Source organism: Larimichthys crocea, chromosome XII, assembly GCF_000972845.2.
Source record: "Larimichthys crocea isolate SSNF chromosome XII, L_crocea_2.0, whole genome shotgun sequence".
NCBI classification, from domain to species: Eukaryota; Metazoa; Chordata; class Actinopteri; family Sciaenidae; genus Larimichthys; species Larimichthys crocea.
In genome coordinates, this window is record NC_040022.1 from 17,823,763 (window position 1) to 17,846,749 (window position 22,987).

Below are 22,987 nucleotides of genomic sequence, written 5' to 3' on the forward strand. Positions count from 1 at the left end.
TACCTCCAGCTCTGCCTCCTGTCTTTTCCTCAGTGGCACTGTCTCCAGACCAAACAACATCGCTGGTCTCACCACAGTTAGTTATTGATGTACATTAAAAGTGCAAATTTATGATGATAAACTTTAAAACAGAGTTACAAAGTGCTGAACAATAAGGCGGAGCACAATAAAACCAACCACAATAACAATAAGATAAGAGCAATAAATCAATAAAAATTAGAATAAAATGTGACATACAATATAAATTATGGAAGCCCTAAGCTGTCGTGCATTCATAAATTTTTTTTCCATGATAACGAATTCATATGTTGCCATCCCGAGATAACGTGGTATTTTCCTCGAAATCTCAATATAATACAACTTTGTTTTCACAATATAATGTAATGTAATAATGTAATATAAGAATTCATTTGAAATCTCAAGACAACAAAATAGCCTAGTATCATTGCAATTGCAACATTTTCCTGCTCCTCTGACATTTCTACTCAAGAAAACAAAGTTTCGTAACCTTCAGGTCTCGAAAAAATGATCCTGTTATCCTGGGATAACAACATTTATATTTATTAGTTATTTCGACACAATGAGCCCGACTGAGATGGGATTTTTGAGACCGATACTGATTACTGATATGTGGCAGCCAATGTGGAGAATTTTTGAGCTGGAATGAAAATAGACCTTTCTATGTAGATTTTGCACCAATATGATGATGCGGCTTTCAACACTTAATGATTTAAATGTTATTTCACATTTCTTGAAATTGTATTTACTGTATTATTTTATTTTTTAACTATTAGTATCCATCCATTATTATCTGTCTCCCATATAAGTTTAATTCAGACTACGGTTAAAAGCAGCAAAAAGCTCAACTTCCTGTCTCACTAGCTCTCTGTGGCCAGCTTGACTGATGGGAAAGTGAAAGTAGGTTTGTTGTTGTTCTGCAGTGAGCCTTGCAGAGGCGCACTCTGCCTACACTGATACATGTTCACATTCAGACATAAAGCATGTACACCGCCAAAAATGTAAGCAATTTAATTAGCTCATTTAACACCTCATTAATGAAACCACAGTTGAAGGATATGAATAAAAGTCATGGTGGGTGTGAGTGTAATAACACTGTCTATGTATGATTTTTTTTATTATTGTTTAACAACATTACTTAACATTTTATTGCTAGGAATTAAAAATACCTGTGGCTGCAGAAACAATACATTTAAGAAAATTATAAAAATTAAGTCCCAATTCTTTGTTTAGCATATTTAGTAGAGTATGTACAACTGCAAGTTTGGGTCACTATTTTACATTTAAGACAAGTGGCATTCTTTTTTCATTTGTTTAATTTCTTTAATGTACTGGCAAATAAGATTAAACATAAAAACTTGTGTAAAACATGACTCATTCAGGGCAAACACGGACAATACACATTTGTATTAAGTAAAAGTTTTCTTTTTATTTAAATTAGCATAAAAAGCAAAAACAAACTAAGAACCATGTATAATAGGCTACAGTCAACTTCAAAAACATTGATAGAGCTTGATGTATATATTTTGTGAAGCTGAAAATAAGCACTTTATAAAAAATAGATATCTACATTGTAACATAATGAACGTACAGTATGCATTTCCCAAAGTGGCTATGTGGTCTGTACATTTCACCCCAATGATATACAAAAAAAAAAGATCTCTTGAAAGACTAAGATTGACAGCAGTACTCAACATGATCTACTTTCTACGGAAGAATATGTATTTGTGACAGACTAAGGCTTTGACTGAGCATATAAGCAGAAAACTAAACACAGTGGCTAAAATGTATCCACAAAATCTTGCTGTCCATCTTTGTTGAAAGCTCAAGTCTTTACAAAAGATTCTAGTTTCACCACACTACTTTAAAAACAGGAGCGTGACAGCTGTCAAATTCAACTTCTGACCACCAAGAAACAGTTCTTTACACTCTAATCTCTTTTTTTTTTGGTGTCAAAAGCGTTGTGCAACATTTACAAACACAACATAGTTTACATAAAGTATGAAATGTAAGAAAGAATTCCACCATGAAATGAAAAGGGCTGATAGGAGTGTTGATAATATTCAGCTTTGAGAGATACTGTTGGTAACAGGGTGGCACGTACAAGTCTCACAGGTGAGGGCTGGACTGGTAGGTACATGTAGGGTGGATTTGTTGATGCCGTTTATGGGCCAGTAAAAAAGAGAAAGCCTGTTTGATTACGTGTACAAGGGAGGGGATCATTGGAGCAGTAGGTAGTATTACAGTGTGAAATTTACTCCTGGGCTTCTTTTCCAGTCATCTTGTAGATCTCAGAGGGGCCATCAACATGGGTGATGGTAGTAGTCAGCTGGATGTCCTCTCCACTGTTTCCTCCAGCATCTCCTGCACACAGAAACGTCACACATCTTATTTGCTTGGCTTCTCGTCGTGCACATTCCTCTGTATTACTGCAGGCAATGATCCGTTGCATATCAAGTTGGTTTAGCTGAATGTCATTAACATTAATACTTTCAGCTCGTCCAAAACAGAAGCAAAACTGATAAAGTAAATCAACACAGAGACTGAAACTTGGAGAGAGGTGCCCCTCCCAAGAGATTGGTTGACGCACTTCAGGGAAAGCTTCCAGAATTTCAAAACCTCTTTTTCTTACTGTGTCATTGACGTCAGGAGATGGATGGATGGTTTTCATTACTTCCCTGTTCTCCACCCCATCCCACTTACCCTCCCCTCCTCCCTTCCCCCATCCTCTCTTCACTGTTTCCCTTGCTTTCTGTCTGGAAGGAAGCCTGGTGTCCATTAGAATCACCCTCTCAGGCCAAAGAGACCCTTCTTTCCCCTGGGAATCTGGGTCCTTCTGAATCACCACCACCATCCCCTCCTCCAAAACAAACTTTGCATGAATAGGCAGCTTTACAGACACTTCAGAATGAAGCGAGTTATTGGGACACTAAAGAAATGTAACCATTAACTCTAGTAAAAAGAGAAGGTTCATTTATGATGATTAATTTATGAGTTAATTTAACAGATCTACTACCAGGAAATAAAAATAAAAAACAAAAAAACAATTTTATGCAAATGTATACATACAAACATTTAACTACTTTAACAGCTGAACCCTTTAAGTTGCATCTAAACCTACTGTAAACCAACACTCCCATCTATGTTCTGTCTTTAGAAAATCAGTACAAATGTACAGTTACCAGTGATGCACTGACCACTTGACTGTCCGTCTCCATAGCGCTTGTGAGACGGCGCATAGAGGAACATGATGGCGAAGACGTACAGGTTCCACATGCCATAGATGCCGGTGAAGAAGGCGCTGTTCACCTGCACTGTGTGTTCTCCCCAGTGCCAGTGACCCTCATTCACCTGGACACAGACGAAAGACAAAGTCATACTTTCATAGCCAATGAAATTGAAAGTAAAAGTCACCAATTATCAGCTAAATCGTCCTAATTATGGAGGGAATTACTTCTGTTTTCATAACATGATGGCACTCACCTGGCTGATGATGAAGAAGATGACAGTCATGGCAGCGCAGGTCAGAGTGACCAGCATGAGGAACTTGAACCTGAAAATCAGACCCTGAGGGAGTGATACATTTCATTAGAACCAAAAATACACTCCATGTGGCAGAGAAGTCCTTCAAGACCAAAATGTTTAGTTTTTAAATCAGTGATAATGAAAATCAAAAAACACAAGCTTGAAAACCCATACCTCATAGTGAAGGCGCCTGGCCTTGGACATGGCAGGCAGGGACGTCCTCTTACCGCTAATATTGCGGAAGACTTGAAAAACCATGAAGCAGAGGAAGAGGAAGTAGAGACAGGCACAGATCCCTGCCACAATTATGAATGCCATCTGATGCAACAACAGTCAAGAAAACAACCAAACAATACCCTCCTTACAGTGATGCAGAGTGTAGATATACAGAGGATGTAATTGATTGACAGATACAAATACATACAAAGAAAGCCTCATATGCACAGAATGTAACTGAAACATGGGTCTGTTTGCTTTAATCTACACTTGACTATAAATCTGTAAATCGTAAAAAAAAAAAATGCTTTGAAATGCTCCACAAGGTTATGCGTCTCATTAATAAAACCATAACAGACTGTACTGCAGTAGAGGGCAGAGCAGAAACGTCAGTGATGGGCCTTATAAAGATTTGATGAGCCTGAGCTGAGAGTCAGGAACACAGAGGAGGCATTTTCATTTGATGGGACTCAAAGACTGAAAGAAGCTGTGTGCTTTTGAAGAGGTGTGCTGATGAATCTTGCATTGCTTAGCTTGGCAAGCAAGGCTAACAAACCAGTACACACACATTATCCTGAGACCCTGGGCAATACTTTCACATATGGCATTACTGAATTATTTCTTACCTTATTAGTCTTGAGATCAGTTTTCAATTTATGCTAAAAGCCAACTAGAAGAGTGTTTCATACATGTGCTGCAAGAACTGGAAGCATCGACATGTTGGAACCTTTTAAAATCTAACAATATTCATTATCAACAAGCCTCAGTAGCTACATTTAAACACATATGCAAGGACGATAAATATGTTTATAGGCTGCAAAACTGAGAAACATAATGTGACCTTATTTTTTTAGTGTTCTACCTGTCAGACAAGCTGTTTGCTCTTTTTCTGACACTGTTGTCAGATTTATAGTTTAAAAAAAAAGAAAAAAGGATACAGCAAGCTCAGTTCCTACGTCAGACGCCCAGATGCTGTAGAAGGGGTTTGTCAGCTGGACTCCTCTGGTGACACAAAACAAAGACAGAAACAGCACATTTATGCTTCCTCTTTTGTGTGCGCACTACAGTATCTCATTGCGAAAAAGCAGATAATTCACACAGCATGCGGAGATTAAGGATAAGACAGAAATAACAGAATTTTATGGGATTCATTAATACAATGGTTTATATACTGATGTGTATCACTTTTGTGTGTCTCTTGTTCTAAATAGTAAAATAAAAAACTTCTCACCTCTCACACATGTCAAAGATAAAGAGGCAGAAGGAGCCAAACACGATGGGTCCGACCTGCTTCCAGTAGACTGAGAAACGGTTCCTCTCCGTCTGGTCCTGAGAGAAAATGGACAAAACATATACCAGAATCCTTCCTGGTCAAGCACATACTGTATAGAATATTACTGTCCTGTAGCCAAAATGAATACTTTGTTTCAAGGTACCTGATGTGACTGAGTGCACCAGGCTAAGTATTGATGACAAGTTGTGAAAAACCTTTTAATATGTACAAATATATGTATGTACATATGTAAGTTGGATATAAATACAGCCATGAACTGTGTCTGCTTCTATACCCTCAGTTCAGTGCCTTTGAAAGTATTCAACCTCTTGGATTTTACATCAGACCAGATGTACACCATACATAAGCAGGATTCTTGAGGTCATGTGTAAGTAAACCTGTCAACACTACATGAAGACAAAAAGGAAAAATGAACTGAAGGTGCTGATATGTACAAATATCCCATAGATTACAGTAGCATAAATGATTATAGATAAGAAAATAGAAAGAATTGGGCAGAGTCAGTGCAAAGACAGGAGTGACGAAGCCTACGGTGGCAACTCTGAAAGCTCAGACACAGTAAAGGCTGTCCTGGATCCTGTTTAGAAAGCGAGTTTAGTGAAAACTGAGTTTGTTAACCCCGAGATGAGCTCAGGGTTTTCTGTTCCAACTTAAAATCCAGGTCAGTCACCATGGTAACCATAAACCTAACCTGCTCGCTGGCAGATTTTCTGTCATTTCTGTCACATTATTCCCTCATTGATTTAGTCCATTACTACAATTACATGAAGCGAAATGTTACAACAGCACAAAGGTGATAGATGGTAGATTCAGTACTGCTGGCTTCAGAAAGTGCGTTTAATGCTCATGTAGGTCATCATGAAACTCAAATGAACACGTGAAGTTTTTTGATTCTTTGATTCTGATCCATCGTCATGGCTCTCGGTTTCTCTGTCCCTTTGCACTGAAGCTGTAAGTTTGTGCAGAGCTTCTATAGTCGTATTTGTGCAAGCGGAAGAGACAGTTTGTATTGAGTGCAGACCACAACACAATTCAGAATTTGTGGCAGGACTTCAGTTTACTGTTTGCTTCATGCAACTTGACAGCGCTTAGCAGTTAAGCAAAGAAGCAAGGGGAAACAATGCAGTGTTCAGATGGTCAGAGGTGACACAGACAGAGGCTATTCAAGTTGCAAAAAGGCTATTAAGACTTTCCAACATGTCAAGAACGTCTGCCACCTATTGTGCAAGCATGATTAATGGGACAAAGCAATCATTAATCATGAAGAAAATTAATGTTAAACTAATCTATATTGATAAATCTTGCTATTGATGAACATGACAAAAGCTCAAAAGGGGAGGGGGGTGAATACTCCAGACACTGTAACACAACATTGATCTGTGGTTTATTTGCCAGCAGCTCTTCACAACGACACAAGCCAATTACTGAAGCGCTCATTGGATTTGAAGTGAATGTAAGGATGTAAGGGATTAGTGACTACATACCATAGTGGAGTAGGGCCTGGAGCTCTGGTGCAACATGTCAAGCAGGTAGCTTGTATAACAATGCACATACCTGAAGCAGCCTGGAAAATCACATCTCTAAAAATTGTATGTAGAGCCAGACTGATATAATGAAAGGCCTATTTTTATCTAAATATCAAACAATATTAGCATCTGATGTATTGACATGTGAATCTTTTAACTCCCTGATATCAATATCAGCCCAAAAAACATCCAGTATCAGTCAGGCTCCAATTGTATGAGAAGGCGAGGACAGCATCATTTTGAAATATTCAGACTGGCTATGATCAAGCACTCACGTGGATGTCATGCGAAACCTACTTGAACACTACACTACAAGCACTAAGTATCCAGACACTGCATGATTGACAGTTAGGCGCTGCAAACAAAGAGTGTACATTGAGGCACAACAAACAGAAACACAAACACAAACAGGAGGTCATCCATGAGTGTGTGCCAGGGCAGGACCTTGAGGACAAGCAAACATGTTTAGGAACGGAAAACGAAAGGAACATGTTACTAGTTGAGGCATCAATCAACATCAAGAAGCAAAATTAAAAATCATTATTTGCATAAGCGAGTAGAGCTCAGCCTCCAAGCCCGCAAGAGAGAAACAGCCTGCTGTCCAGAGAACTGAGGAGCGGTAAAGAGACTGTCATCCTGTCTGAAGCAGACATGGAGTTAATAGTCCGTCCAATCAATGAGAATAATCTCCATGACTGCCCCAAGCCAGGCCAAATAACAGATGTCACATGAGAATGACCTTTGAGTCATTTGTGGGATGAAGGTCAAGTTCAGGGAAGATTTTGATGGCTGACACACAGCATTCACACATCTTCACTTCTCCTCTGCCCACAGCCAATGCTTCAAAGAGCTGTGTTTCCTGGACAAAAACAACAGTGAGAGAAGATGGGCAAAACCTTTTTACATTAATCTTTTTTTTATTATCATTATTTAAATCAGAAATTAGCTGATCCTGTTTGGCAGACAAACACAAAGTGTAGATAGAACTGCAAAAAAGCAAAGACAAGCAGAAGTATTTGGGATTTATGCTCATGGAAACTGTACCTAACAAATTTCCACCTAAAAAAATAAATAATAATGGCATCCAGTAATAATTGAACTCTCCACATCCGAGTTCACAAACACAGACACATATTCTGTGTCAATTCAAGTTTTCCATTAATAGTGCTCACCTCTGTTTATCTTAAACAAGAGTCTCTTTTTTCATCCACTCACTGAGGATCACTTTTATAAAGTAACAAAAAAAAGGCACTGGATATCTGGCTTGCAGACTGATGAGTACTGAGATGTATTGAGTGTTATTTTAGAAGGTTGTAAAGTGGTGATTGTCGAGTGCGACACATTGAATACACACATAACAGACATAATCTTGGTATAATGTATACCAATCCACCCGAATTCATGGATAAGATTCAAGGCTTCAAGATGAAAAAAATACCACATCCAGAAGCTCTTTTTTTTAAAAAAAATGAATCTGGATTAAGGAAGAGAAAACGGCATACAAGTTGTGAAGCATTCTTCTAAGCAAGCAAGACACCGTTACGTAGTCCCAGAATGGTGGAATGATAGGACTCTGATAGGAGCATTTAGCAGGCAAGCCTGTAGATCAGCCAGAAAAAACATCAAGTTAAACGGTGCCGTGTACAGTACCATGAGGTGCTCCCCGCAGAAGATTATCCAGAAGGAGAGCAGCATGGAGTAGAAGATGCCCTGCCTGATGTCCCCGAAAAGCAGCATCCAGGTCCAGTTGAAGCCGATGGAGAACCACTCTACTGGGATGTTGATGAACGTCATGGAGATACCCAGAGCCAGGATTACCCTGAGGGAGCAAAAACAAGTCTTAAAACTATAAAAACAACAGCTGAGGGTCATAGGATTAAACCATTTTTGGGCATCACAAATGGGAACCACGTATTTGTATATTGTGTGTTTAAATAGATGTATTAATGTTTGCTCATAATGAAGGTTATATGTTAAGCAATAGAATTCTGTTGAGTTACTTTAATTGGCAGGCATTGCACCTGAATCTGGACTACATTTCCTACACAGGGAATAATCAATGTTTTACAGCAAGGCTACATCTTCATCTGCTGTAGCAGGCTCATTAGATCTTGGGACATTATTGATTAGATTATCCATTCAGCTACAAGCACAATGTGTCCCCACTGACCTAACCAATTCTACATAATTCACTACCTTGCCAAATAAGCCTCATTATTACAGCCAACCTCCCTCAACCTTGAAATCTAGACATCTACAGAGAGAGAGAGAGAGAGAGAGAAATTAGGGTGAATGAACTAAGAAAGATCGGCCTACAGAAAGACAGAATAGAGCCAGTCTTCTGAGCGTCTGCAGCCTGTCCCTGCATGCTGCCAGTAGATGAAAGGATGATCGTAAATAGAGAGTTAAGAAGGCAAAACAGAGCTACACTGTGTGTGTTTGTGTGACGGGCCGAGAGGGGGAGGGGAAAAAAAAAAAAAAAAAGAGCAGAAGATAAAAGGTGACCTGAAAACATGTGGGCACAAACATTTTTTTGCAAACTCGGTGAGTAATAGAAGTAATGTAGCACAGCTTGTAAGCCATTCGGCTGCAGACAGCTCGTCAGCGATGCTCTACAGAGCGAACAGAGTGAAACCACATTTGACTGGTATGCAGGGAATGTGTCCTGAGCACCACCAACACACAGGAGAGCCGGAGGCCCATATCTATCTGTGAGAGTGCGTGTAAGTTAATGTGGTGGAGGTCTTCAGAGGACATTTTGACAGGTGATAGCAGAATAAGCACAGGTGTAACTAATAACATTAATTACGGGTGCGTTCCATTTGGGTGACACACTGAACAGAGCCATCATTAATGCTATTAATCCTATCTGTTCTTTTCCTGTTATGACACAGCATCTGTTTTATGTCTGCTTTTATAGAAGCAGAAGTTTCTAAAGTCACAAAATGAAGATGATGGGTGTTTAAGTGTAAGATCTCAGGGTTTACCTATTTCATAAATGACAACACCCTCAGACTTTTTCCGCATTTAGTCAGAGAGACACATCTATCCTCAGACATCTCTGAACTAGCATAACAGCAGACTCTGATGAAGCTTTTACAGCATGAAAAAATCATCCGCTATCCACAAATAGGGTACGACTCGCACTTCCTCGGACCGTGCTTGTCATTTGGGAATAAGAGCCATGAGCCGGAAAATACAGAGGGAAGGAGAGACACATTGACTGTGTGTTTCTCTGGTGTGTATGCCCTGAGTGTGTGTGTGTGTGTGTGTGTCGGCTGAGTGCTAGCTTGCAGAATTTCTAACACGTTTCACGCTTCGCCAGGCGCTTCCTGCGGCGCAGGACACCAGAGCCTACTGATCTGTCTTCCCAGCATGGCATGGGGTTCGACAAATACTGGGCTTTGAGCATAGCTTCAACCTTCTACACTATGGAGGTTCAAACTATCTGCTTCAGTCAGGTCGAACTACCCGCATTTGCTGCCCTAACATTCTTGGTTAATATTTGGTTAAGGAATAAACACAAATATCTCAGGTTAGGAATCCTTCCCTCACGCCAATATATTTATACATTTTCAGAGGAAATCTGGCAAGAGTAAAGTCTTTATTTGCTTTGAAATCAGAAACCAAGTGGCCCATTTACACACATTTGATTTACTGATCATCACCCAGCAGACACAAACAAAAACTCCACAGCATTTAAAAAGCTCCCATATTTGACACTTTGCTGGTGTTTTATGTGAAGTTTTGATATCCAAAAAGATATTTTTGTGGTTTAAACCACCAAAAACTAATCCAAATAGTTTTATTTCTTCTCTGTGGAAATGTAGCAAGAACATGCCGTTTTGTCTCATTAATATCAATGAAACTCTGTTTTCTGAGTGACATGTGGCCAGGTTAACCAAAAGGTCTGGTGGGTCTGAGAGGGCTGTGCTGGGAGCATGACCCTAAACCTCTTATTTGTAGGCATTACTCATCTTGTGATGATTGTGTCAGCTGGAATTGTGACGCCAAAAGTTATCATTTTCCAATAATAAATCTGATGCCAACAATACAACTGAATACGAGACAACACTACACAGACGATGCCTTACTTTTCCAGCAGCACGGGCGGTCTGCTCATGAGGGTGATCCGTCTCCAGTACCAGATCATGATGATGAGGATGCTGGGTGTGAGGAATGTCTTCATGGCAAACCACACTTTGGTGAAGCCTCCGTTCTGATGGATGCTCTAAGGAGAACAAAGAAATATCTCAGCTGTGCATGTTATTTTATTGGCAAACGAGGGCTAAAGCTAACACTATATCACTCAATAGCCTAATCTGTCTCACAGTTGAAAGGTTCAGACACACAGGGCCTAAGTGAAAAGCCAACTTACAACAAGACGAATGTCTTTGATTTCTCCGATCCCCACATTGATCTTCTTGCGCTCGTTCACAGGCAGGCGGATGTTGAGAAGATAGTACTTATGGGCCACGCTGCCGACCTCCATGAATGGCAGCAGGTCACACTCGTAGTAACGTCCCTCATTCTCAAAAGTCTGGAAAACACACAGTAACACATGTATCTGGTTTAAGACACATTCGTCCAGGGTACTTTAGACGCCTTGAATAATACCAAAGCTTACAGACTTTACTCAGCTCCTATAATTAAACAGTTGTAATCTACATGCGCAACAAGGCGTCGCTGAGTTGGGATATATCAGCCATGGTTTAAATATCCAGCTGCGATTAAAAAAAAATAAAATAAAATAAATGCCGTAAGTTAGTTATGAATCAGCCAAATCTGGTGACACTGGCAAAGTATCATTATGATTAGCAGTAAACTGGTGGAGCAAAATCCCCTAAGTAGTATTAGAAATGTTGCAATATTGTTGCAACATACTGGAATGATCTGTTGCTTTTAGTAATGCCTCACATAATTGTGAGTGTCATTTCCACACCTTAGAAGTGGTAAAGTTGCAGTTGAGCTTCCTCTGTTCAAATGAGTGGGCCATCTCTGTCCATTCACTGACTGTGTCGTCTCTGTAGGCCAGGCCCACGTCTATCATGGCCATCGCTCCTTCATCTGGAAAGAGTCACAACAGAAATTCACTTTCAGATAAGTACAAATATTTAAGAGAGACTTTCAAAGACTTTAATGACATCCTTATATACTACAAAGCACAAAGTGTGCACAGTTATGATTTTTGTTGTTGGCATCAAAATCATTACGTACAAAAAAGTATTACACAGAGATTACAGAACACATTTAGATGGAACTGGAAAAAATTGACTGAATAAGACGTTCATGTTCATCTGTATTCAGATGCCTGTTATACCTCCTCACTTCACAAAAATCCTGGCTGTTATTAACCAAGTGACAGGATGAAATTAAGTCCTGGTGATGGACAACTATGTCCTTTTAACTATAAGGGTGCATTCAGACAGAGTCAGCCAGGGTTGTCCAGTATTAGGAGGCGGTGAGGGGATCTGCTGGGGTGTGTTAGTTTGTGCTCAACATAACCGCTGTGAAACAATCAGGAAATAACTTTATTTATTTCGCTGATTAACCGCCTTTCTTGATGCTGGAGCTCCCTCACTGTCATTCACCGTCTATGGTGTATGTCTATCTTGACCTGATTTAAAAAATGAAAAAAATAAAAATAAAAAAAAAGTTGGATCAGACTCAACATCTCAGCAGGTCACTGTTTTTTTTGTTTGTTTTTTTGATAGACACCCTTGCGGCCAAGATGCACCCCAACTCCAATGAGTGGAAAAACATGTTTTCGCCACAGTGCCAGATTCTGTGTGCTAGCGCTGACATGGAGACTTTCCCCACTACAATCTGAAAACATGCAGTTCATCTGCAATTCAGGTAACATGCAAGTGTTCCACATGCTAGTGTGCTTCAGAGTGGTCCAATGTCAAGAAAATGAGGACTGACATTTCATTCATTTAAAAATCACAGAGTCTGAGCTTCATGACTGCAGTTCTCTCATAGGGATAGGCTGGATTTTTAACTAGACTAGATCTTGGCTCACAGACATGTTTATACAAGCCCAAATCCTTTGAATGTTAATATGTGGTCTTGTCACTTGAAAGTAGTCTGAAACAGTGAGATTAACTGAATTATTTCTCTTCATGTAAACATATTCAGTGACTGAGTCTGCTCTCCGTAGTGGGACAGATCTAGGTTACTTCATACTTGACATAAACTCAAACAAGACCTTGAGCTGGCCTCGTACAGCTCAGCCCAGAGAATCCAACGAAAACATCTAAAGCCAAGCTATTAAAACTGCATCTTTAGATCACATTACAAAGCCAAGTGTTCTCTCCTCCAGCCCTCCAGAGTGCCTCTTGTACTGTTATGAAACAAGCTGGAATGAAGAGAAAGGAACCCAGTGGCCTGTGCTGTAAGAAAGGGGAAAAAAAAAAAGTAGAGGAGGGGGAGCCAGATGAGAACTGGCAGCAGACTGTCTCTGTAATGCCCTATACTTCGCCATTGGTCGAGCCAGACGCCCTCGAAAGTCAGCTCACTTCATGCAAACATTCCACTTCAGTCCAGCGGCCATCGCCACGGAAACTAAGCCTCCTCAACAGCTGTGTTATTGCTGGACCCCGGCCAAGGGGTGCCTGGTGTTGGGGAGGGGCAGGTGGGTGGAGTGGTTAATAAGAGCAAAGCTTTTCTCGGTGACGCACATTGTTACACAGATAAGGTAGTCAAGGAAGAGACTGCCTTGTGTTTATTTGTCATACAGCTGCAGAGAAGAATCCACCAATCTTTGAGAGAGACAGCGTGCTGGTCAGGATTTAGACAGACAAGCGGACGCCATTTTGTTAATTACGGGAGACATGGCACCATTGTTTTTGGGGGTTGGAGTTTACTAACAAATAATCAAGTATGTTCTCTGTTGAAGAAATGTGAATCCTATCCAATCTGTTTGAATAAAAGTTCAAATGAGTATTTGGTAAAAATATTTTTTATGTATGTATGTATGTATGTATGTATGTATGTATGTATGTATGTATGTATGTATGTATGTATGTATGTATATGTATATGTATATGTATATGTATATGTGTGTGTGTGTGTGTGTATTCATATTTCTTTAAATCTGCATAAATCTGTCCAATGAGAAAACAATACAATTCAAAATCAGTTAAATTGTATGGATACGTTTTAAATATAGCTACATATTAAATCTATGTAATTCAAATGGATGGATATGAACATGGAAGTCCTGCATTTTGGCCTAAATATTTTTTTCAGTGCATGCATTACCTGATACCTTCCTTGCATGAATTTTCTTTTGACTTATATTCTTACAATACAACAGCCTAAATAATGTCTTCCAACATTTCCACAACTGATGAGCCTGAACAGAATTTATTACCAGTGCCAGGACACACACAGTTATAGGACACTACTTGATATTTTAGAGAGACCAGACAAAGAGGGAGGACACGTAAGCAAGAAGTGTTAAATATTGAAAATATGTCTGCTGCTTGATTCTAGCTAATGGTGAGACTTACTTAGAGCCGAACTCCGTTCAGAAAACATTTGAAAAGTTGTTTGCTTGTCTTGCCTGACCAAGTAGAAAACAGCATTATGATGTGGTTATTTAAAAATCGCTGTAAAATCTGTTTATATTTGGCTTATGCTGCTGTAGTAAGCCAGATTAAGGGGAAATATTTACATGAAAATTATGACAGCGTGACAGTAAAGCAAGTAAACACAAGGTGAAAATTCCTTATGCTGTATGTGTGAACACACCAGCTATACATTTGAGCTAGATGTCTACAGGCTTTAAAAGTGACCATTAAGATTTTAAAATCTATTCTGCGACAGACTACTGGGAGCCAGTGGGGAGAGGAAAAAAAAAAAAAAAAGTGCTCTCTACTGTTGGATCTAGTTATGAGTCTGGCTTTTGCATTTTGAATGATCTAAAGTTTAACGTTTTGAAGTGTGACACAAGAGAAGAGTGTATTGTAATAATCTAACAGAGATTAAGTTAATGCATGAATTACTGTTTCTTAGTTCTTGGCAGATAAAAATGACCTAATTAAGGATTAGGATTAATATACTATACATTTTCAACTGCTAATTGTTCAGTAACGATGTGGAACAAATTAAATATTGTTTGTGATGACACTATCAGAGAAGAAAGACTGATCACACTTGATCAGTTGATAGTCCAATAACAGCAGGGGTCACTTTAGCATGTTAGTTTGTACATTTTAGCAGGTTCTACTTTATAGCACACTACGTCTCAGGATACTACAGAAAAATGAAAGATGAATGAGTTCATGAGTTGTTTAAATCCCACTCCTGCAGCGCTAGCTTGTATATACACCTCACGCAGCATCAACATTACTCAGCACCCTTTACATCCACTTATTCTCACAGCACCTCATCTAGCTCAGAAAGATCAAAATGAGTCTCTAGCATCTGGCAGAAAGACCCGTCTGTGGTCCGCGCTGATTCATATCCTCGTCTGTCTGGCAGCCAGGCAGTAAACAACCCACCAGCCCTAACACATTTTCGCTGAAGCCAAGAATGTGAGCAAGCAAATGATGCTGACAATGAGGCCATGACATGACTGTTTAGACAAGTCTTAACCAGAAAAGGCTGGGCACATGAAATTACACCACAAGCCTTCAAACTTTTTGTTCTCTGCATAATTACAATTGCCTCTTACTTTCCTGTTGATTTCAAATTGGACTGTGGTGGATGTGTACAAAGGTTTCCAGGCATTTGTCAGCGTAGACATGAAGCTCAGGTTGACATTAACCTGCATAGCTATACATTCCAGGCCATGAAGCAAAAGATGTAAATGAGAGTCAAAATCTCTTTCTCAGACTCTCCAAGTCACTTATTAGACCTTCTCATGATCCGCTCTAATCCCTTCTTTCAGTATCCAAAGCACCCTTCCAGGACACCAAGCACTGCCTTCTTCAAGATACCAGTTATCTCCTTCCCTTCCCCCCCTTTTCCTCTCACTCCAGCACTGAGTTGCTGCAGGTCTGTCTGTACATGTCACAAAAGTGTTGTCTGACACTGTGTGGAGACGCAAAATGGATTACAGTTAAGTTGCTGGTGGAGTTTACCTCATGGCAACAGAAACTAAATATTTCTGTTTTCCTTGAAGCTTTAAAGCAACATTTTGTAGGTATTTTAAGTAATTTAACGCCCCCCACTTCCAGAGGGCAACCGCTGCTGTAAATATGTACAGTTGTACACATGCATTTGTCAGGATTACATTACATATGATCAAAAACAACTTTGCTAACAACCAAACATCGAGAAAGTGCAACACCACAAGGCATAGGCCAACAGCTAGAAGCCCAGCTCGGCATCTGTCTTTCAGCCTTTTAGTTCACACAGCTCTCGCCAAAAAGCTAAAAGCCAGAAAGCCCTGAAATTTCTCTTGTCTGGCGACCTCTAACTAGGTCGCCCTCTCTCCTTTTCTTTCCTTGGCTTCCTCTGTCAACGGCCTCTTCGCATGCTTATCCCGGATACATTGCTCAGCCAAGCTCTGGTTCTGGCATGATACCAGTCAGCATTCCCCCACACCCAGGCATGAAAACCTCCTCTTCCTGGTGGTCCAAAACACCTGTGGTATTAACACCAACATTCCCCCGGTGCACTGAGCTAAGCCCGGCTAACAAACTGAGCTAACAATAACTAACAGCAGCTATAGCTTACAGCAGTTTACTCTGCTGCCCATCAAATCACTGCGAGTTGAGACGAAGCAGATGGAGGCCATTAGAGGGAAACCCAGAAAACATCTCTACAAAATATAATCCAGTTTCACCAAAATCACTGAAATAGTTGGTAACGCACGCTGTAAAGTGTTGCGTACATCTTGTGGGTGACTGTACCTGCAGCACAAAGTAGTACCAGTAGTGTAAGAACAGGCGTACAGAGTGGGAATGAAGTAATGTCACTGCAGAACAAAAGAAAAACCACTGTGAAGGGAGTCACAATGTATACATGGAGGAGTATGATGTGCAACATTAATCTCCATTGTTATGATGCCACTGTGTTGTGTTATCCTGCATTGTTACCAACTCATGATCAACAAATACTGGATGCTTATACTGGAACATAAATATTATGAAATCATATTGCAATCACTCATCATTTATCCTAACTACAAAAAAAAGGGTGTAAAAACACAAATCTTGAAAACTGTTAAAATCCATTAAACTAGGATAGCATCATAGCAAAAGTATGTGAATCATTTGGTTGTGGGTGTCAGGATTGGATAATAAGACATTTCATTGCTCTGAGGCAACCAACAAGAAACAGGTCCAGATTACCTCTCTCTTTATATCCGTCTCATGGGTGTCTGACTAACCTACCCACAAACGCCCCCAAGGGTCTATAGAGAACAAACAGCAGGGCATCCATCATTGTTTGCTGCCTTTCAGTGTAACAGAAATCCAATCTACTGAACAAAGGCATTTCTCTGGATTCCCTGAGCGCTCACCATGATAGACTGAAATAAGAACACAGCCGACCATGTCTCATGGGAAGATACTTTAAGAAAGTATTATTGGCAAAGGTGGAACGACTCTGCACTTTAAATTATGAGTAGTAGTAGTATTAGAAGTGTCAATAGAGGTGAATATTTCAGAGGCAAGCTTGGTCACACTGAGCCTCTGCGAATATTTGACATCAGATTGTGAGGACATGACAAAAAGATAAAATAGTGACACAACTGAAAGAATGTAACAAACTCGAAAGGTACTGTCAACTATTAAATTAACCAAGGAATTATTACTTGTTAATCATTACATACATTTCTTTAGTTTTTTTCTAAGATTATCTTAATGCCAAGTTATTTGTAAGACAGCATGATCTTTTACAAGCATGTGCACATTAGTTTAGGCTTTGTTCCCTCTCCTGCATCTTGAAAGTCATATCCCAGAGGAGAAACATGAGCTGTTGTCTCACCCTTTGGTTTTAACCCAAAAGAAAACTTTGGTTCTCACCTATCTGGTTGTACATCTTAAATGCAATGTCAAACTGCAGGATAACCAGCATAAATTGGAACCAGGGGCTCATCTCCTTGTTAGGCAGAGGAATGTGGACAGCAAATACAATGTTGTTGGCCTCAACCTTCTTGGCCATGGCCTCGTCGAAAGACTGGATCTTGTCACACTGGTTAGGACCCCAAGGCATGAACCATTTCGTCCCCACTCGATGCTTGGTTATGTCCACACACTTTACGGCCAAGTAGTGGACTGCTGTGGTGGGGCTGGGAGCTGGGGGAGACAAAAACAAAGTGGGAGACATGTTAGACTAGGTGTCATATTGAAATACTGCAGCGTGCAGTGTTTCCAGTTCCTGCCAAGTCAAATTTTCCCTCAAACTAATAAATCAGACAAAAAGTTTGAGCACAAATCAATAAATAAAACTTGAGCCCTGAAGATTAAACTGTGCACGGACAATTTTAATATCTTAGCAACCATTAAGAACAGTCAACAGGTTGGGTCAGAGCCAAACCCAGTCCAAACACTTTGGCAATTACTTTTCACACTGTTTAGAAAATGCCTGGTAGCAAGGCTCTCTCTCGCTCTCTCTCTCTGAAGTGACGGGGAGGGAAAATTCCCGAAAGCTCTCAGGCACCAATTACATTGTTTATGCATTGAGATTCATGAGTTTGACAAGGCCAGTGTTTGTAGTCTCCACTCACAGGATTTTAGTAGGGTTCGGGGAAAAGGCCTATCATTATTATGCAAACAGAGAAACTTTGGTCTCCTGTTGTGAAAGCTGGAGGTCTGATGTGAACTACATCGGAGACATTTGAGAGTCGAGTTGTAGCCTCAAGGCAAATAGCTAAAGTCAAGTTTTTTTTAAACATGTAGCCTAGCGGAGGTGATATCAGACCTTTTGAAGATCAGCCTGAGCTAGGATTTCCCCCTTATTATCTGGTGCAACAAATAACTCAAGGTTAAGTCATCCATATATTAGAGAAAACCTTCAGTACCTTCAAAGCCACTTCATTTTGTTTGAACTGTGCAATGTTATAGCCACAAATCTCAGCACATCCAGTAACTATTTTGATAATACATAAATCATTTTATTGATTTTTGCAAGGCAAATTTCACAGTTCAGGCTTCTCCTTATCCTTCATAGTTCTGTTTGAGAATATGCTGCTTTTCTTTTTCTTTAACACTCACATGACTTCATGACTTCTTTCAGTATGACTTTTCTACTATACATTTCTAATTCATTATCCGCCTAGTGTACATGAGCTGCAGTGACAAGTGAATTTCCCCAGGATCATTAAAGTCTTTCTTATCTTTATATGACAGCAAGTATATGAAGTAAATAACATCTCAAAATAAACAGATTTCCTGGTAGATTGATAATGAAAATAATCATTAGGTGCAGGCCCAAAGAAATGGTATTGGTACTGCTGATTTGAAAAGTGCTGGAAGCTCATAAAAGCAGATTAGGCAACATAATTAGGACATTGAAAAAGATGCTTCCCAGAGATGGTCAGCTCACCGAACTGAGCAGACTCAGTCAGAGACAATACAGTAAACCAATCTTATGGCAAAACCCCACCGGATATGTCTCCGTCACATCAAAGCCGCAATGCTGCTTCGGTCCGTCCTTCACACGACTTCAAACACCACGAGGAGCGTTTCAGAAGCGGAGCGTTTTGCCCACCAGACTTTGTTAGCGTGCTCGTATTTGGTCATTTTGTCTTGGTTTATGGGCCTCTAAATATGTAAATATGCTACATAGTGAAATGGTTTCCCTTTTGGCTGTTATGCAGTCTGAAGTCTGCACAGGGTGTTTTATTTGGAAAACCAACCAGATTCTCTATGTTGTTTCTGTGTCTGATTTCCAGCCAGCCAGCCACAATTAGCTCCCATGGCCCTGTGAACTTTAGCCTTTACAGGGAGTGCTGAAAAGATCCAGAGGACGAGGACAAAAGATTATTTCACCTGAGAAACTGAATACACCACAGCTCACCCACCATCATAACCCACTCCCTACTGCACACGATGGCACATATCTCAGAATACCAAACTCCTATGATTTGAATGTGTCAACAGAGCAGTGACTCTTGTCGCACAGGCAAAATAAGTATATAAAAAGTCCTAATGGAGCCCAATCAGCTTTGAAAACCACTAAATCTCAGTGGATAGATAAATATGCAAATACTATACACTCGAGTCCTGAATATACCAAGAAGTTTGTGACGTATCTAGGAAGGCTCCATAAGCTGTAATTACTGTCGAGGGTGCTTGTGGGAAGTACTGACTCGCGCCGGGTGAACATGAAAGCCCAGATACAGCTGATGAAAAAGATTAGTGACATATCTAAGGAGACTCAGATGTCAGCACATAAGTAATACTGGATTAAGTAAGCCTGGATTTTTCACTGCAAGAGAGCTAAGAAGGTATGACACAGAATAGTCTGTGGAAGTACTTACCCACGATATTTATCTGGACATCTAATCATGTTCATTCGTAACAGAGCCGAAGGGCGTTCACCACAAATACACACCCTTTGGGCAAAAGACAATCCACATGCTCATAAAACTCAACCAAGGCCATCTTCAAGAAAGCTTCAACTGCGTGAGTGTGTTAACAGCTGCGTAAAACTAAACTAAAAAGCACGCACAACAAAGAAGAGACAGCAGACTGAATTAAACCCAGTTATCTGCAACCCCCTTTAAAGTTCAATTATCCAGTGACCCTGTGATTCCTGCAGCACACCGGCTCCTCCAGACCCCACCGCAGTGTGTCCAGAATAATGGCCGTCCCCTCAGCCGGCTGACCCCATGCCGTGTTCCCGGGGTTTGTCGGGAAACAAGGGGAGAAAAACCCCTTTCTACTCAATTACCCCTACCGCCCTCGGCCACCGGGCAAACACAAAGGAATCTGACTTCATTAAAACCATCTCCGCCAGGGAACGAACCAAACAAGCTAATTTATCACCAGCTATGTAGTGAGCGAGAGAGAGAGGGGTGGGGATGGTTTCCAGATTCAGCCCTGTAGAAAGATAGGCATCTTTCACATGGACTTGATTTCTATCATCTGTGTGTGTGTGTAGCTGTGTGCATGTGTGCATGAGTGGGTGGGTGGGTGAATTTGAAGAAATTTGACAGCAACTCTGATACAGTCCTCGAGGCAAAATGCAACTTTGACAGCTGTGTGCACTTGTGTTTTTGTTTTGTGTGTGTGTGTGTGTGCGTGCATGCGTGTGTGAATGTGTCTGTCTCAATGCAAATGAAACTAGGGGGAAGAGAGTAGGAAACATGAATGCTCTGCTCTGGCTCTGCCTGCCAGGCTTTAGGGATTTGGGGGAGGCTTCACACAGGGGGGAGAAGACTGAGTGAAAGGAAGGTAGAGGATGCTGCCTTGGGCCCCTCACAGCAGACAGACATTATATATTAGGAGGTGGGGGGTGAGGAGGAGGAGGAAGGAGGAGGAAGAAGAAAAGGGGGGGGAGAACATTCGTGTTTGGATTAAAAGGGAAAACACAAAAGGTTGAATGTATTTCAGAGCGTCACTGTGTTTAAAAATTAAAGATTAACCCGCAGAGGAAGGTATTTTTTTCGGCTGCTGTGGCATGCGGCGGGCGGCTAACACCTTGATACAAAGCAGTGATTTAGCAGGGGTGCACTTCGGTGTCAGTTTGAAAGCGCCGCATTGTTTTGTACACGGCGGCCGTGTGGTAGGTCAAACGCGGCTAAAAGTTAGCGTGTCACCGTGTTTTAATTACTGTGCAAATGTTGATTAACAGGCGTGTAACGAGCGGCACAACTTTAAAGAGTGTTTCAACCGTTGACGTTTACATTTCAACAGGCACGCGCGCACAAAGACAGACGTTAGCCGAACGTGACAAAAGTGACGTTAACGTTTAAAAACTTACCAATTAATCCGCCGACCATGAAGGCAAACGCCTGGAACAAAAGCAGGATAACTCCCACTATCACCAACTTTTTGGTGCTCATATTTTCAATAATAGCCCCCGCCATTGCGAAGAAAAAGGCTGGAGTAGAAAAGAAAAAGAAAAAATAAATCTATCACACCGAGCTAGAAACAAACAATAACGTGGTTAAAAGAACGGGGAACGAAAAAAACGTTGCATCAACGGCCACTAGGAAAGCAAGCTGGGCCCCTCCGCCGCTCTGCTCCTGCCTTTCAACTTCGAAGGAGGAGAGAGAGGAGAAAGAAAAAAAAAAAAAACAGGAATCACATGACCGAACAGCACTCAGCTTTATCCCCGAGCAGCCAACTCTAGACTAGGGGGAAAGATCTGTGAAGCGCCACCGCATTGCAAAACAGGCTGGTAATGCAGGTTACCGTGTCATTGAATGCTCGTAATAGCGCCACTGTTGTGCGGGTACATCCTCCAGGGCTATTTAAAGGGGGGTTTTAGAGGTCCTATCCCATGTTTAGTGCCCAATAACCGTCAACACATTGTCCTTCACAACCTATTCTTGATTCACACCCTAGAGTAGATGGTGTTATCCACTAAACGAAAGATATAATGTTCTGCAGCTTTAGTCTGAGATGATACACATGCAAAAGTGATGTTTTACACTAACTAGATGATTTTAAATGGACTTTCATGACACCACTGGAGAATGCAGAAATTAGTCGATTATTCCATTAGTCGATTGACAAAAACATATTCTACTATTCTGATTTGATAATGACAGAAAATGCTGTTTTTCAGCATCTCAATTATGGAGAATTAATGCTTTTCTCTGGCATGATCTTCATGGAGATACCCATACTTATGAGCAATTTGTTTATCATGTATTTCCAAAATATAAACACAGAAACTCAGTCGGAAAAATCATAGAAAATGCTGTTTTTCAGCCTCTCAAATAATGAGAATTGATGCTTTTCTCTGTTTGTATCATATTAAACTGAATATTTTTGGGTTGTGGTCAACAAAACAAGAGGTTTAAAGACATTGTCCTAGACTTTAAAAAACTACATCTAGACATTTTATAGAACTAAACGATTAATCTAGAAAATAATCGGCAGATGATTTGATAATGAAAATAATTGTTAGTTAAATTTTTTTAGAGAAAAAAACAGAAACAAAACAACCAAGGTACTTTAGTAGTAGTAACTCTTCTGGAGCTTTCTGTCACCTCACATGATCTTTATGAGCAACTTGTTATTGCCCAGTTAATTTTAGATGACACATTTTAAAGACTTCCTGGCCACATTAGTTCAAAAGGTTCAACATTCACTCTTGGCCTCAGAAACAACAGTCGTCAAAACAAGGTCTACTTAATAGTTGCCTGGAGCTTTCAAACATATGGTATGATCTTCATGGAGATGCCCAGTTCTTGTTGCTAAGAGTAATCTATTTATCATGTATTTCCAAAATATCCTAAAAATACTGAAACTCAGTTGGAAAAAGCTGGAGTTGTTTT

At 40.4% G+C, this 22,987-nt stretch overlaps 1 protein-coding gene across 4 annotated transcripts; it reads right to left on the reverse strand.

Annotated features, from left to right (window-relative positions):
- Positions 1-1,425: 1,425 nt before the first annotated feature.
- Positions 1,426-21,930, reverse strand: wls (Wnt ligand secretion mediator). 4 transcript variants are annotated; one of them, XM_010733346.3, is made up of 13 exons: positions 21,463-21,930; positions 17,559-17,831; positions 11,522-11,646; positions 10,958-11,119; positions 10,674-10,810; positions 8,230-8,398; positions 7,319-7,438; positions 4,991-5,088; positions 4,698-4,761; positions 3,718-3,861; positions 3,502-3,585; positions 3,216-3,369; positions 1,426-2,382 (listed from the first exon to the last, which is right to left on the reverse strand). In XM_010733346.3, exons 1-13 carry the CDS (start codon positions 21,566-21,568, stop codon positions 2,273-2,275), a joined length of 1,746 nt encoding a protein of 581 aa, XP_010731648.1. In that variant the 5' UTR covers positions 21,569-21,930; the 3' UTR covers positions 1,426-2,272. The 4 variants fall into 4 exon arrangements, with proteins under 4 accessions (XP_010731648.1, XP_010731647.1, XP_010731650.1 ...); XM_010733345.3 differs by having other exon boundaries at positions 3,201-3,369; XM_010733348.3 differs by lacking the exon at positions 7,319-7,438 and having other exon boundaries at positions 21,463-21,928.
- Between the last annotated feature and the right edge of the window lie 1,057 nt (positions 21,931-22,987).